Below are 12,518 nucleotides of genomic sequence, written 5' to 3'. Positions count from 1 at the left end.
TTCGTAAAGCGAAAAAATAAGAGCTGTAGCCAGGCCGCACGCATCCACGCCTCCGTACATACGTATACACATCTATCTCGGCGTTAGATCGCTATCGAAGCAGCAGCAGCCAGTAGTGGCGGCGGCGCTGTATGTACGTGGGCCCGGGACGTAATCTGACTGGCGGATCGCATTGCTGCCGCCGCTGTTGCACACCATTATGCCTGGCTCCTCTCGCGGAGGTACACTACAACCACGACAAACGACACTCCGGGGAGAGGAGTTTAGCTTACTTTGCGTCGAGAGGGAGATTCATTGCCTGTGATGCTACAAAACCGTGGCTATTTTCGTGTTTTGGATCGAGTCCTCTTGCGCCCGATAAGTGAACCCCAAGAAACACGCGAATGTTTCGAGCCGATGTTTCGTCCCTTAGCAACAACTGTCCAAAGTTCTAGCCTACCTAGATTTGCGTATTTTTCCGTCTTCTTTGAACCGATATAAGTTCGATTAACGAGAAAACGTGCCAAGGTACCGAGAATGCCCAATAAGTGAACCCCAAGAAACACGCAAATTATAGCTTCAGATTCGGACCGATGCTTCGTCCCTTAGCCACAACTGCCCAAAGTTCTAGCCTACCTGGATTTGCGTATTTTTCCCTCTTCTTTGAGCCGATGTAGGTTAGATTAACGAGAAAACGTGCCAAGGTACCGAGAATGCCCAATAAGTGAACCCCAAGAAACACGCAAATTATAGCTTCAGATTCGGACCGATGCTTCGTCCCTTAGCAACAACTGACCAAAGTTCTAGCTTACCTGGATTTGCGTATTTTTCCGTCTTCTTTGAGCCGATGTAGGTTAGATTAACGAGAAAACGTGCCCACGTACCGAGAATGCCCAATAAGTGTACCCCAAGAAGTGGCGAGCGCTTTGTTCTAGTTGTTGCGTTGACTGTGAAATCAGTCTGTCGGAGGAGTTTTTTAATTTTTTTCGCTGCGGCCATCGTTTAATATTTCGCTGCTCGCTGAAAGGGTCGGGATTAATTTTTAAACGAAATATCTGCGTCGACCGCAGGGATTTTGAAGTATTGAAACTGCCAGGTACAGACGGATCCACCTCCACTGCGTTGGCCATAACTCGTTAAAATTCCTTTTGCCATATTTTTACCCAGGAACCGCGAACGCGTATTTTTTCCTACCAATATGCGATCCGAGAATACATTCTCGACTTCCATATAGCTTTACGCGGAATTACACAACTCATATTCAACATTTCCGGTACAATAGCAGCAGTCAGAGAAAAATCTCGATTCTCCAAACAATAGAAAGCCGAGACAAAAGCAGCAGCAGCAGGAGCAGGAGCGTTACAACCAAACCGAAAAATGCTTAAATTTTTCAATTTCCCAGCCTGCAGCTCTCGCCTCTCATTTCGCATTCGACATGGCGTGAGGGAAAAATTCCAGCGCTGCTTATTCTTCCCCGATATCCATATCGCGAGCTCGCGCTTGGATGGGAAAAAAGCCGGCTGCACAGCCGCGAAAACTAATTTAAACAGGAAAGCCCGAACAAAGCGCTCGAATATGCGCGCGCGCGTACCGGTAAAACGAAAGCAAAATGAAGACAGTGAGAGAAAGAGAGAAAAAGGCAGCGCGACGCACGAGAAAGCAGTAGACAAACGAAAAAAGGACCCAGAAGGAGGAGAAAAATCCGTACACAGTGTGTGGGTGAACAAAGGCGCAACAAAGGCGCGGAAAACGCGTCGCGCTCGCCGCCGAAAAAGGAAAGAAGAAGCTGCACCGTGCGGCGCAACAACAATAACAACGGAAGCAGCAGCAGCAGCGGCGTAAGCCTCGGGACAAAAAGGAGGCGCGTGTACGCGCGGGGGATTTGCATTGAAATTGCGCGAAAAGGAAAACGCTTAATTATATGCGAGCGCGCGCGCTTCTACCCTTTCGCTTTCGTTTGTTCTCCGATCGATTGTTGCGCGTGATTCGCTATTAAAATTTTCGCCAACTCCGCCGTGCCCGAGAGAAAGAGAGAGAAAGCTGCCGCAAGAATTTATGCAGATGCGAGAGGGAGCTTCTTGAATTAAGCCGGGGAATCGGTGCGATTTACAAGGAATTAATAGGCCGGATTCGTCGGCTTTACATTATTCAGCGATTGTTTATGTACGCCACGAGAGCCTTGGCATTGTCCTCCGCGCGCATTCGAAAAAAGGGCTTCTCTCCGGATTATCGCGAGGAATTTCCAAGTTTAAGTTGCGAAGAAAAAACACTCACGAGCTTTACGTACAAATCCGTTCTATACAAGGATGACACGCACAGTTAGAGGAAGTTAGAATGGTATCGCCTCCCGCCATCGTCATTCCGTGCGCTGTCCGCTCTATCGTATTGTAACTTTTTCTAGACCCACTGCGCAACTTCGATGTCTTCGGTGTATACTTGTACACTTTTACTCTCGGCTGTACGCGGCTGACCGCACGTACTGCCGTACTACTGTCTCGGCTCGAAAAAATACTCGGCGACGCGGTGCTCGGTGGAAAAAATCCGAGCGATAAATCCATCGCGGCTCGCGGGTAAAAATTTTGCAGAATACACGCGTCGTTGCAAATTCAGAAATTTGTATGTGCAGCGCAAGCGTCGACAACAGGAGAAAAGAGATCGAAGCTCGCGAGAGCCACCGAGAAAGTGAAACGTCCGGTTCGTTATTGCTTCGACAAGTAGACACGAGCGACCGCGGCCCGTATACACATCACGTTTTCCCGAGCCGCTGCAGAGAGAGAGAGAGAGAGAGAGAGAGAGAGAGAGAGAGAGAGAGAGAGGCCATCGCCCTGTGGGAAATAGCGGCCGTCAGTCGGCGGGACGGATTTATCGGACCGCGTGTTCGAGCGAAGGATACACGTCAAAGCCCGCGCACAGTCCTTTCCTTCTCTCTATGCTGTGCCCTCTCTCTGCTAATAATTGCTGGAACTGATAGGACGATCGAGCGGCGCGTTATGATCAGTCGATCGGGCGAAATTGGCTGGTCGTCTCGTTTTGACCCGCTTCAAGCTACAACGGCGTTTCTTGTATAGGCTGCGTCTTGTTTTCAGAATTTCATCATACGCGAAAAGCATACAAGCTCCGTGTTTGTTCTGGTCCAGAAATTCAGCTGCAGTGGCGAGCATCGGGTCGCCCATCTCGAGCCCGCGGCGTTATTCGGCCCCGGAGTCGGTGTGCGGACTCTTGTCGCGACTTCCTCGTGTGCCTAGCGAGCGAAACGAACCAAGCCAATATCCGACCGCCGAGATGACGTACGATCCCATATCGGCTCCCTCTTGGCTTCGTTTTCCGCGACGTGTGTGTGTTCCACTGCCCTGCAGTTCTGCGAGATTTGAGGGATGAGTCCATTAACGTGCTCACTGGCCCACGCTCTGTTTTGTATGTACGTCTCGGAATTGCAAAAGCGATGAGCTCCGGCCACACCCGGCTCGATAAATTCTCGCGGGCTATATGGGCTAAGCACACCCTTCCGCGTTTGCGGCCTAATCCCCGTCGAGTCAGCCCGACTTCCTTATTCAGCCATTTGGAAATTTCGTCAAGTTCGAGTTCGTACACACCCCCAAGTGTGAGAGGGAGAGGGACAGTATTTGCCACCGTTTCGCGCGTATATGGCGGGGAAAGCGACCGTCGTAATAATAATGATAATAATAACAGTAATAATAAAGATAGCGAGCGGAAGTGGAGGCGGAGAGGCTCTGCCAAGGGACTCGGCAAACGACCGGGTGACGGATCGAGGCAAGCCTCCGAGACGACGGGGGTGAAAATTGTACGGGCTACACGTACCTATATACTGTTTGCGGCGCAAATATACCTATACAGCAGCGATATTGGACGCAGAAAAACTATACATCGGCCTTTAATACACGTCGCCTTCGAGGAGAACACACACACACACACACTCGACTTTTCAACAGCCGTTTCCCAATCGTCGCTCGAAATCCGAGAAAATCGCTCGCAAACGCGCTCGTAAAACACCCTCTCTCTCTCTGCGAAGCAAAAACTCGTCGACCGAAAAAAAGGAGCAATCCCGGAAAGAGCGCGGGAGCAAGTTTAAAAGCGGAACTTGCTCGAAGAAATCGGCTGTAGCGCAGCGCGACGTCGCGAAAGAAGAGAGAAAAAAAGAAGAAGAAGAAGCTGGAAATAAAACTCGGACGTGCCGTCGGAGAGGGAGAGCGGAAGGAAACAAAAGCGACGCGATAAAAGCGAATCGCGCGCGCGCTCGCGAACGACGGGACGAATGGGTAATGGGCCGATTGTCGAAGTCACTGCTCTCGAGCAATAAGAGCGCGAGCGCACGATTAAAGCGGACGACAAGGCCGTGATTGCTCCCGGGGCGTACTTTCCAGAGTTCGCAGTGTATACGCGGAGCGAGCTTTTGTTTTCCGCCGTAGCTGCGTGCCGAGGGGAGAAGTGATTTTAAGTATTTTCTCGATGTTGTCGAAAAAGGAAAATACCCTCGCGGCGTTGTATTAGTTATCTTCTGACTCTGCAGCTCTGCAGCTGACCTCGTGTGAACAATAAGAACAACGCAAGCGGCTCCGAGGGTATACGGGCTTACAGGTCGACAACAGCACGACACGACGACAGCGACGGGCCTGTTAACGGTCCGTACACACGTTCGACCTGCGCCTGACGCTGCTGCTGCTCTGCGTGCCTTCCGATAACGCAGATTGAGAACGAGCCTCGCTCGCGCATCGATTGTTACTCTCCTCTAGGGCATGTAACGCTATAACCCGTACAGGACGAAAGGAGTGTGTCGCGTAGTTGGATTCCCCCGCAGTATCATTTTTCGATCGAAGAATCTCTCAGGTTCCCGTGCGTGCGCCAACTAGCCAAATTGGTAAATATTGCCGATATCGACTTCTCCCATCCTCCGCAAAGTTATCGAACTTTGCCGCGTGGACTCGTGGTTTGCCCATAATTTCTCAGATCTCGAGGTAGGTATACGTATAGAGCTCCGCGCTGCGTATCTGCGGGCGCAATTAACCAATGCCTGGACAGGAACATTGCATGCGCCGTTGCTGGCGCAATATTGGCGCGGCGCACACACGTCCGTATACAGTCCCGCCCTAATAAATTTGTTCCGAAATCAATACCCGATAATCGAATGATCCGAGCACGACACGAACGCGGCCTGGAATTAAAGCTAGACGCTCTAGAGAGAGGCCAAGGAAAGTAACGAGCAATTTACAACAAGAGTGTGTGGAAGTTAATTTGATAGACACACGGGGTGGCTGGTAGCTGGAGTATTAATCAAATGAAATTTTTAATCAGCCCAACCCAATTACACTTTGCTCCATCCCCTTCTCTCACCTTTATAACTCAAGCGCTCGCTCGCGCAAAGATAGCGCATTCGAATTTCCCGCGTCGTCCGGCTGAATAATTCAGGCATCGCACGCAAGCGTATAGTACACCGCCACCGGCCGCTACCGTGCGCGCACGAGTGTGTATACCTACTGCAACGTCGTGCGCGATTATTTTACGATCGATATTAGCCGCGACGAGGCTCTTAATTCACGGGCCCCGCCACGAGAATTATGGACTATCATTTTGTTTCGGGATGGGCTTTACGACGTGCGGCTCTGCCGCCTCTATCTAACCTTGTAGAATTTCGCAATGCAGCGCGTTTAATTACGCGCTCCGGTGTAAGATATTGCGTGTAAACCTCCTTCTCTACCGGCGTTGCTGACTGTCTTTTTATTTCTCTGTTGCAGGTACGTACAGAGGCAATTACCAATGGCTGTTTACATCGCGGTAAGTAGATTGAAAATGCGCGCCAGCGATGTTTGAAAAATCCTAACCTCAAAAATGCGCAAACGATGCGGGAAAGAAAACACGGCGCGCGTTTGCCGCAATCTTTGTGAAACATCACATAGCCGCGAAGGAGACGGGAGACAAACGAGCGTTGATTTAAATCCGCGGGAGAGACGCACGTCGACGATGACACGAGTGGTCTGATGCGATGATGCGCCAAACTCTTCGCGCTGCGTGCCGTATAATGGACTCGCGCGTTTTTGAGGTTAGCTTGACGGGACTCGACCTCAGAGAGAGCCTCGCGGGTTTCACACGACTCGCGTCGCACCTCGTTTTTCCTCTGATATTCAGAGGAATGACGCAACACGGCAGAGAACAAACAGCTATACGGCTGATGGCATATTTGCACTCGTTAATTCTTCGCGTAAAAAGCAGATGCTCGTTAATTCCGCCTCATCCGCACGCGCGTGCGCTGTTTACGATGATTGAAAAATCGACGAGCGAGCCTCGATATACTCCTCGGCGCAAACATTCGTGGAAAATGTTCGCCTCGACGGGTCTATAATGACGCGCAGAACTGGTTTATTCGAGCTTTTCGTTGGCTCGTGTGCGGCGCGAATGAAGTAATCCGTTATCTTTTCATCGATTCGCGTTTACGGCGCGTAAAAGTGAATCGGATATTTTCGCCGACGGCTCTCGTCATAAATTTCACGCGTCGCCGCGGAATCCCGTGTATAAATCGGACGCTGATGATGTTTACTTTTCTGCTCGACGAGAGAGAGAGAGAGGGAGAGAGAGAGAGAGAGAGAGAGAGAGAGAGAGAGGCATTGTTCTAATTGCGCGGCGAGCAGCGCGAAGATGCCAATTACTAGAGAACCGATAAAAAAGAGATTTTACTGCGTTACTTTTTTTTCATCGCTATAGTGTAATTCGATTTCTCGAGCGCTAAATAAGAGACACTTATTCGGTACATCAAAAGCCGCTTTATAAAGTGCGTATGAATTTTTGATCATCGCATTACGCGGCTCGACGATTATAATATATACTTCCAGTGTGATCTGCAACGAGAGACAAAAAAGCCTTCCATCACCGCGCGCGTCTCTCCAACGGCATCATCGTATCAACGAGTCGCGCATGTTAGCCGCGGCGATGATCGAGCACCCGCGATATTTCAAAGAAATTACAAAACACCCCTAAGCTGTGCATTAACCTCGCGGAGAAAAACAACATGGCAGCTGGGACGACTGCGTCCGGAAACGTGTTTAAAAAGTGTCACTCCCCTCCCGGTCCATAAATTATGCATGTAGTTATTTAGCAAATATATCACGGCGCATACAGTATACGCGCAGGCACTGCAGCAGCGACGACGACGACGAGGAAAGAAAAAGTTATACAAGCGTCGCGTCGGGGAAAATCCGCACGGCTATACTGAAGCGATCGCTTATTACGCGACATGAGCGAACGCGACTCGAATGTGATTGGAATTTTATTAATTGGCTGCCGTTGCATAATTCATGCGAGTCCGCGCTCGGCCGTCTCGCTGTGCAGTCGAGCAGCGGCAGCAGAAGAAGGAGGAGGAGGAGGAAGGAAGGAAGATGCCCGGCTTTCTTTCGTCTTTTTTCCCACCACTCTCTCTCTCTCTCTCTCTCTCTCTCTCCCTCCGTTTACGTCCGTTGAAGCCTTCGCGATTTCTCATTCGAGGCATGGCAATGAGCAGTTCCCTTTCTCCACGTTTTTTTGTACTCCCAGTTGGCCTTCTAAGAGGGCGGAATGACGGATTTTCGTTCATCAGCGAACCGCGCAAATTACCGGCGTAATTGTGATTGCCTTCGAGAGACGCGCGGAATGGCTTCTATACGCGCATAGCAGTAACGGTTGTTAATTTATTTTACACATCATCAACAATAAATTAAGTGGGCTCCATAACTATAGCCTGATTACGACGAGGCTCACGTACGTGTCTCAAAGCGAATAAACAAACAAATCGCTGCACCGTTATGCGCACCCAGATATTGATTACACCAGCTGTAATCCCGCGCGCGAAGAATTGCCACCAGGTGTATGCGCGAAATGCGCGCAGCTCCATCCACCTCCGAGTGTTATAATAGGCTGCGAGAAATAACAAAGGTCGCGGGTATTTCATTCGTCATCGCAGTGCACTGTAGACGCGCGCTCGAATTTCACGCGGCTTATACACACAGCCAAGGAGCGTAATTTCGTGGGACGTACGGCCTAATGAGCCCGTTCGTACACATATAGCGCGTATACGCACGTTGCATCTGAGGCGGAGAGATGCGTCTTGTGCGACGATCATTTGATTAATACGACGTAAATTCGAGTTTAATATCGCTAGATTCGCGCCCTCTGTCTTCGAGTATACCCGCGGAGCGGGCGCGCGTGGTGTGTGCCGCCTACGTGTGCTCGCTCGCTCGGTCTCTCTCCTCCGCTGAATTGATTTATATTTCGCCTGGGAAGCGCTCGCGAATGTCCTAAACATTGGCCGTGTGCAAACAGCCGCGCCTGTACGCAGATTCTAATGGCGACGTTGCGGGGTATTCCACAGCTAATGCCACTGTTATGGTCTGCGGTGTATGAATAGGTTCCGTTGACTTGTGCGCAGTTGCGCGTTATTTTTTTCGAGGCTTTATTATAAAATTTCAATGAATAAATATTTTTCGCTCAACAATCCAGAAAGATAAATCGTTCACGCCGTGTTGGTGCCTGTACATAGCGACGATTATAAACTTTCAAATCAGACTTCCATGAAAAAGGGGAGTAAAGCTCGGAACACAATACTTGGCGGATGTTGCGTTGCCGGTAGGTAAGCGCGACTCATCATCATAAGGATCGGCTCTTATCGATGTGCCGCAGCAGCAGCAGCAGCAGCGGCGGCGGCGGCTCTCTCCCGTATTTATTAGGCAATTAAATGCACGCGCGTATTGTAATTTGATTAAGCCTATAGAGTAGCACCGCAAGCGATTCATATTTACTAATTTCATGCGATGCTGCATATGCCATTAATGTAAATACACGCGTGCTCCGGGTTATTAATATTGCTCAGCAATATAATTATGTGGAAACAAACAATATATGTGCGATGTGTGTGCATTACAAATTTTTAACGACTCGCTGAGCAATGCTAATATTGCCTTTCTGATGATACATTATAGTTGATGAAGTAAACGAAATTATAGTAGATAAATTGAAGCGGTTAAATAATTCATGTACCGAGTTTGTTTGTGTACAAACTGATAATCAGCAAACATTTTACACCTCGACAATTTTACTTTTAGGAGCAAAAGCCGCAGCGCGCAGCAATTCACGACGTCTCATCCTTCTCGAAGCTTATCCTCAAAAAAATGTTCGAATGCTCAACCGACCAAAACGAGCGTTACAAAAAAGAAGTAGACAACCGCATAAGAATATCACCGCGAGAATCTGATTCCCGGCGTCATACATAATATCGACTCTCCCCGCGGCGTGCATCGCGATCAAGTTTCTCTCGCCCTTTCTTTTTTCGCGCGCGCGAGCGACGAGCCCGCGTACACATATATTATACAGCAGCAGCGCACCGGCAAACCAAAGCTTTCGGCTTTGTGCGCTGCGGAGCCTCGCTTACTTAAGCTGGCTTTGCCAAAGCCTTGAATCGCGAATGTTGCCTCCTTTGCGCGCGAGAAGCTTATCGCCGCAAACTCGACTGCAGAGCGTCCGGAGTTACCGCAGCTGTATGGAGCGTTGTTCGTTCGATTTTTTTTTAGCTCTCACTGGGCTCCGTGACGCGCGAGCCGCTGATGGAGACGTAACGAATGTAAACGCCTTACTCGCGGATGAACAGAAATATAATCCGACCTTAAAACGGCTTCGTTGCAGCAGCCGCTTCCGCACTGCTACACAGCCCGTCCAATAAATCAGAAAAAAAGCTCGCCAGCCGCAATTCCGCCTGGCGGAGGTTAAGCGCGTTAACCCTGCGCGCGCGATATCGCGTCTGCAATTACGCGCTCGTAAAAGCGGCAGCTCGTATAATCGCCGCTGGAGGTGCGAGAGACAATCGCAGCTTTTCGCGTAAAAGGACATAGGCCGCCTTTGGCGGACAGGAGAAAAGAATCGACGAAGCTATAGGGCTCCCACTTTTCCGCGCTGCCTTAAAAGAGCCGAACGCGGCAGTGAGTGAAAAGGCGCAGCTAGAGCCTTAAGAGGGCCGCCGTCGTCGATGCTGAGGCGAGAGTGTATTGGAGGAGAGAGGATTGATGGGCACTTGAGAATTAATAGCCTGTTACCGCGAGCGAGCGCGTATAAAACTTTTATCTGTCCCGGAAATCGATGCGCCGCGGATTGAAACGTTTCCGCTTAGAAATAAGGGCTTAATGTTTCTCTGATTGCGAGCCGGCGCGAGGTCGGCTCGCAAATTCTTTTCTCAGGCCTCTAAGTATGCGCGCGCGCGCGCGCCCGAGCATCATTCAGATGGTAATTGCTCTCGTGCGCTTTTCACGCTCTTTCCGTGCACTTGTCTCTCGCGCCGGATTTTGCTTACGTAAGTTCAGTTAATTCCGCTGATTTTCAGCTGCTCGAGATATGACGGGCGGTTTCGTTAAGTGACTGTTGCGGCTAATGGCTCCGAATAGTGCATCCGCCTATGGCATAGTTAAGGCGGTGATTGTGGAAATTCGCGCGCTTTCTTCTTATTCAATTAGGGATAATGAATCGGAATGTGTATCATTAGTGCAGCCGCGGTTGATTCGATAAAACGCTACTTACGGGCGTTCACGTGCATCAAAGGGGCTTATTATCCTAACTTTTCTCTTTCATCGCGCTCGGATACAAAAAAATGAGGCCTGTGCTTTTAAAGTAAATAATGAGTTTATTTAGGTCGTACACAAATAAATAACATTTATAACATTACCAACATAATACCCTCACTCGCATATTTTAGCTACGTCCATCCCGCATCCACGCTTTCGACCATCCGTGTTTTCCGATGTTGTCACATATGGTTTTTTTGTAGGAGGCATCGCTCTGAAAATCGATAACCCAGATTTAATAAGTAGAAATAACTATTATATTATCTTGGATGAATATTATATTTGGCTAATCATTACCATGCATCCCAAATATGCGAGCCCTTCGACACGACGTCTTTCCCGGCAATTTTTCTCAAGTGCGCGGTGGCACTTATCCTGGAAAGTCACGCGGACTCTCTAGCGATAGAGTAAGTTCAAATTCAGTTTTAGTACACGTACGTTATGTTTAAGTAGGGCAATATGTACACTTACAAACTCAGCAGCTTGTCCGCACATAATTAGACTCAGTCCAACGATAACGCAGAGCCAAAGTGCGTAGCTAGACATGATCGAATATACAGGAAACTTTATAAGATAGCCTTAATAAAAGGTAGCACTTCTTCTTCCGTTTTCACAATTCCATTGCTGAACATGCGTTTTACGTATTTATGTATTCGTTTGTTCGTTGAGTATAAAAGTAAGAAAACTTGAAATTCGTAAACAACGAGTACTCAGTTATACACTATTTACATTCTATCCAAATTTTTTCTGCAATCATCTCACTGGTTTAACCGAACGAGTGATCTTAGAAATTCGCGGTTTTCGTTCAATTCCAACCCAGTTATACATCTCTGATACACACTTGGCTGACAATAATAATCCTCTCCAAGATCTAGAGCCATCGCACGTCACACCTCCCCCTATACATCCGACCTAAGGCTTCAGTCAAGGAAGCCCTCGCGTCACACGGTGCAGTCGGCGCGCGAAAGCCGCGCTATAAATCTCTGGCGAATCCAAGCGCGAATTCAATCAGAAGTAGTAACGTGCACAATGAGAGCAGAGTCAGAGACGCGAGAAAGAACTACAATGGCCGCATATTTCAAAGTTTTCCGGGGGTTCCGCTTACCCTCTTCGCGAGGATTCCGACTTACGCGCGAGCGTGCCACACGGACCGCGAGTACTGTATGCAGAGGACAAAAGGATAACCGCGAGTTGGATATTGAAAATCGGGAATGAAGAATGGAAGGGAATCGGATATGCTCGATTTGCCGACTATATGCTGCTCTCCACGGGCGCTTTGACGTGGGTTGCAAGAGTTATGCCATGTATTTGAGTTACCGGTTTCGCGAGGTTGGACAAAATTTAACTATTTAACGTCATTGCTGCTCTTCTCTTTTATTCATAAGAAGAGGTAGTAGTTGAATGAAAATAAAAAATGCGCTTGAATTGAAAATGCTTTTTTTACAAGGGATAAAATCGAGCATTTGTTCAACGCTATTTCTTGTAAAAACACTGCCATATCTTTCGTAAAACAAGCCAACAAACATCATTTCGAACAACCAAGATACTCAACTCTCCCAACATAGCAAACTACCTTTTTATAGCTCTCCTTGTGAGCAAATTTTCAAGCCGACAATCCGCATCGCTGCAAGTTCTTCTTCTTCTGCATCTCCCCCTCTCACTATCTGGCACAGCTCTCGTCGTGTCACATCTCGCACAAGCGACATTTGCCATAAAGAAGTAAAACGTAGACACACGGCAGAGAGAAAAGAGGAAGGAAAAGACGAAGCAACGAGATCGCCGGCCATGTCGCGAGATGACAATGGGGATATCTGGAGCGGAGTGCGTGTGCATGACGTCGTGCGATTTATCGGGGTTGCTATGCGATGAGATAACGTCGCCTCCATTGCTTCTGGATTATGGAGATTTGTTTATGCATTCTTTTATTTCGAGCGAGAGACCAGCCTTCGG

At 48.8% G+C, this 12,518-nt stretch overlaps 2 protein-coding genes and 1 long non-coding RNA gene across 6 annotated transcripts in view; 2 read left to right on the top strand and 1 right to left on the bottom strand.

Moving 5' to 3' along the window:
• LOC100122037 (CCR4-NOT transcription complex subunit 6-like) overlaps nucleotides 1–12,518 on the top strand; it is a 287,898-nt gene that overhangs the window by 232,519 nt on the left and 42,861 nt on the right. The window lies entirely within an intron of this gene.
• The window catches only part of LOC116415949, a 44,293-nt gene that overhangs the window by 24,669 nt on the left and 7,106 nt on the right, over nucleotides 1–12,518 (top strand). Inside the window, exon 3 of the long non-coding RNA XR_004226482.1 lies at nucleotides 5,730–5,769. This is a non-coding gene — a long non-coding RNA (uncharacterized LOC116415949). The remainder of the gene's footprint in view (nucleotides 1–5,729; nucleotides 5,770–12,518) is intronic.
• Nucleotides 10,608–12,360, bottom strand: LOC107982147. 2 transcript variants are annotated; one of them, XM_016989651.2, is made up of 4 exons: nucleotides 12,142–12,360; nucleotides 11,040–11,106; nucleotides 10,866–10,964; nucleotides 10,608–10,782 (listed from the first exon to the last, which is right to left on the bottom strand). In XM_016989651.2, exons 1-4 carry the CDS (start codon nucleotides 12,279–12,281, stop codon nucleotides 10,696–10,698), a joined length of 393 nt encoding a protein of 130 aa, XP_016845140.1. In that variant the 5' UTR covers nucleotides 12,282–12,360; the 3' UTR covers nucleotides 10,608–10,695. The 2 variants fall into 2 exon arrangements, with proteins under 2 accessions (XP_016845140.1, XP_016845144.1); XM_016989655.2 differs by lacking the exon at nucleotides 12,142–12,360 and having other exon boundaries at nucleotides 11,040–11,711.

Source organism: Nasonia vitripennis, chromosome 1 (genome assembly GCF_009193385.2).
Source record: "Nasonia vitripennis strain AsymCx chromosome 1, Nvit_psr_1.1, whole genome shotgun sequence".
Classification (NCBI taxonomy): domain Eukaryota; kingdom Metazoa; phylum Arthropoda; class Insecta; order Hymenoptera; family Pteromalidae; genus Nasonia; species Nasonia vitripennis.
The sequence above is the reverse complement of the archived record's forward strand: the minus strand, read 5'-3'. Positions and strand labels throughout refer to the sequence as shown.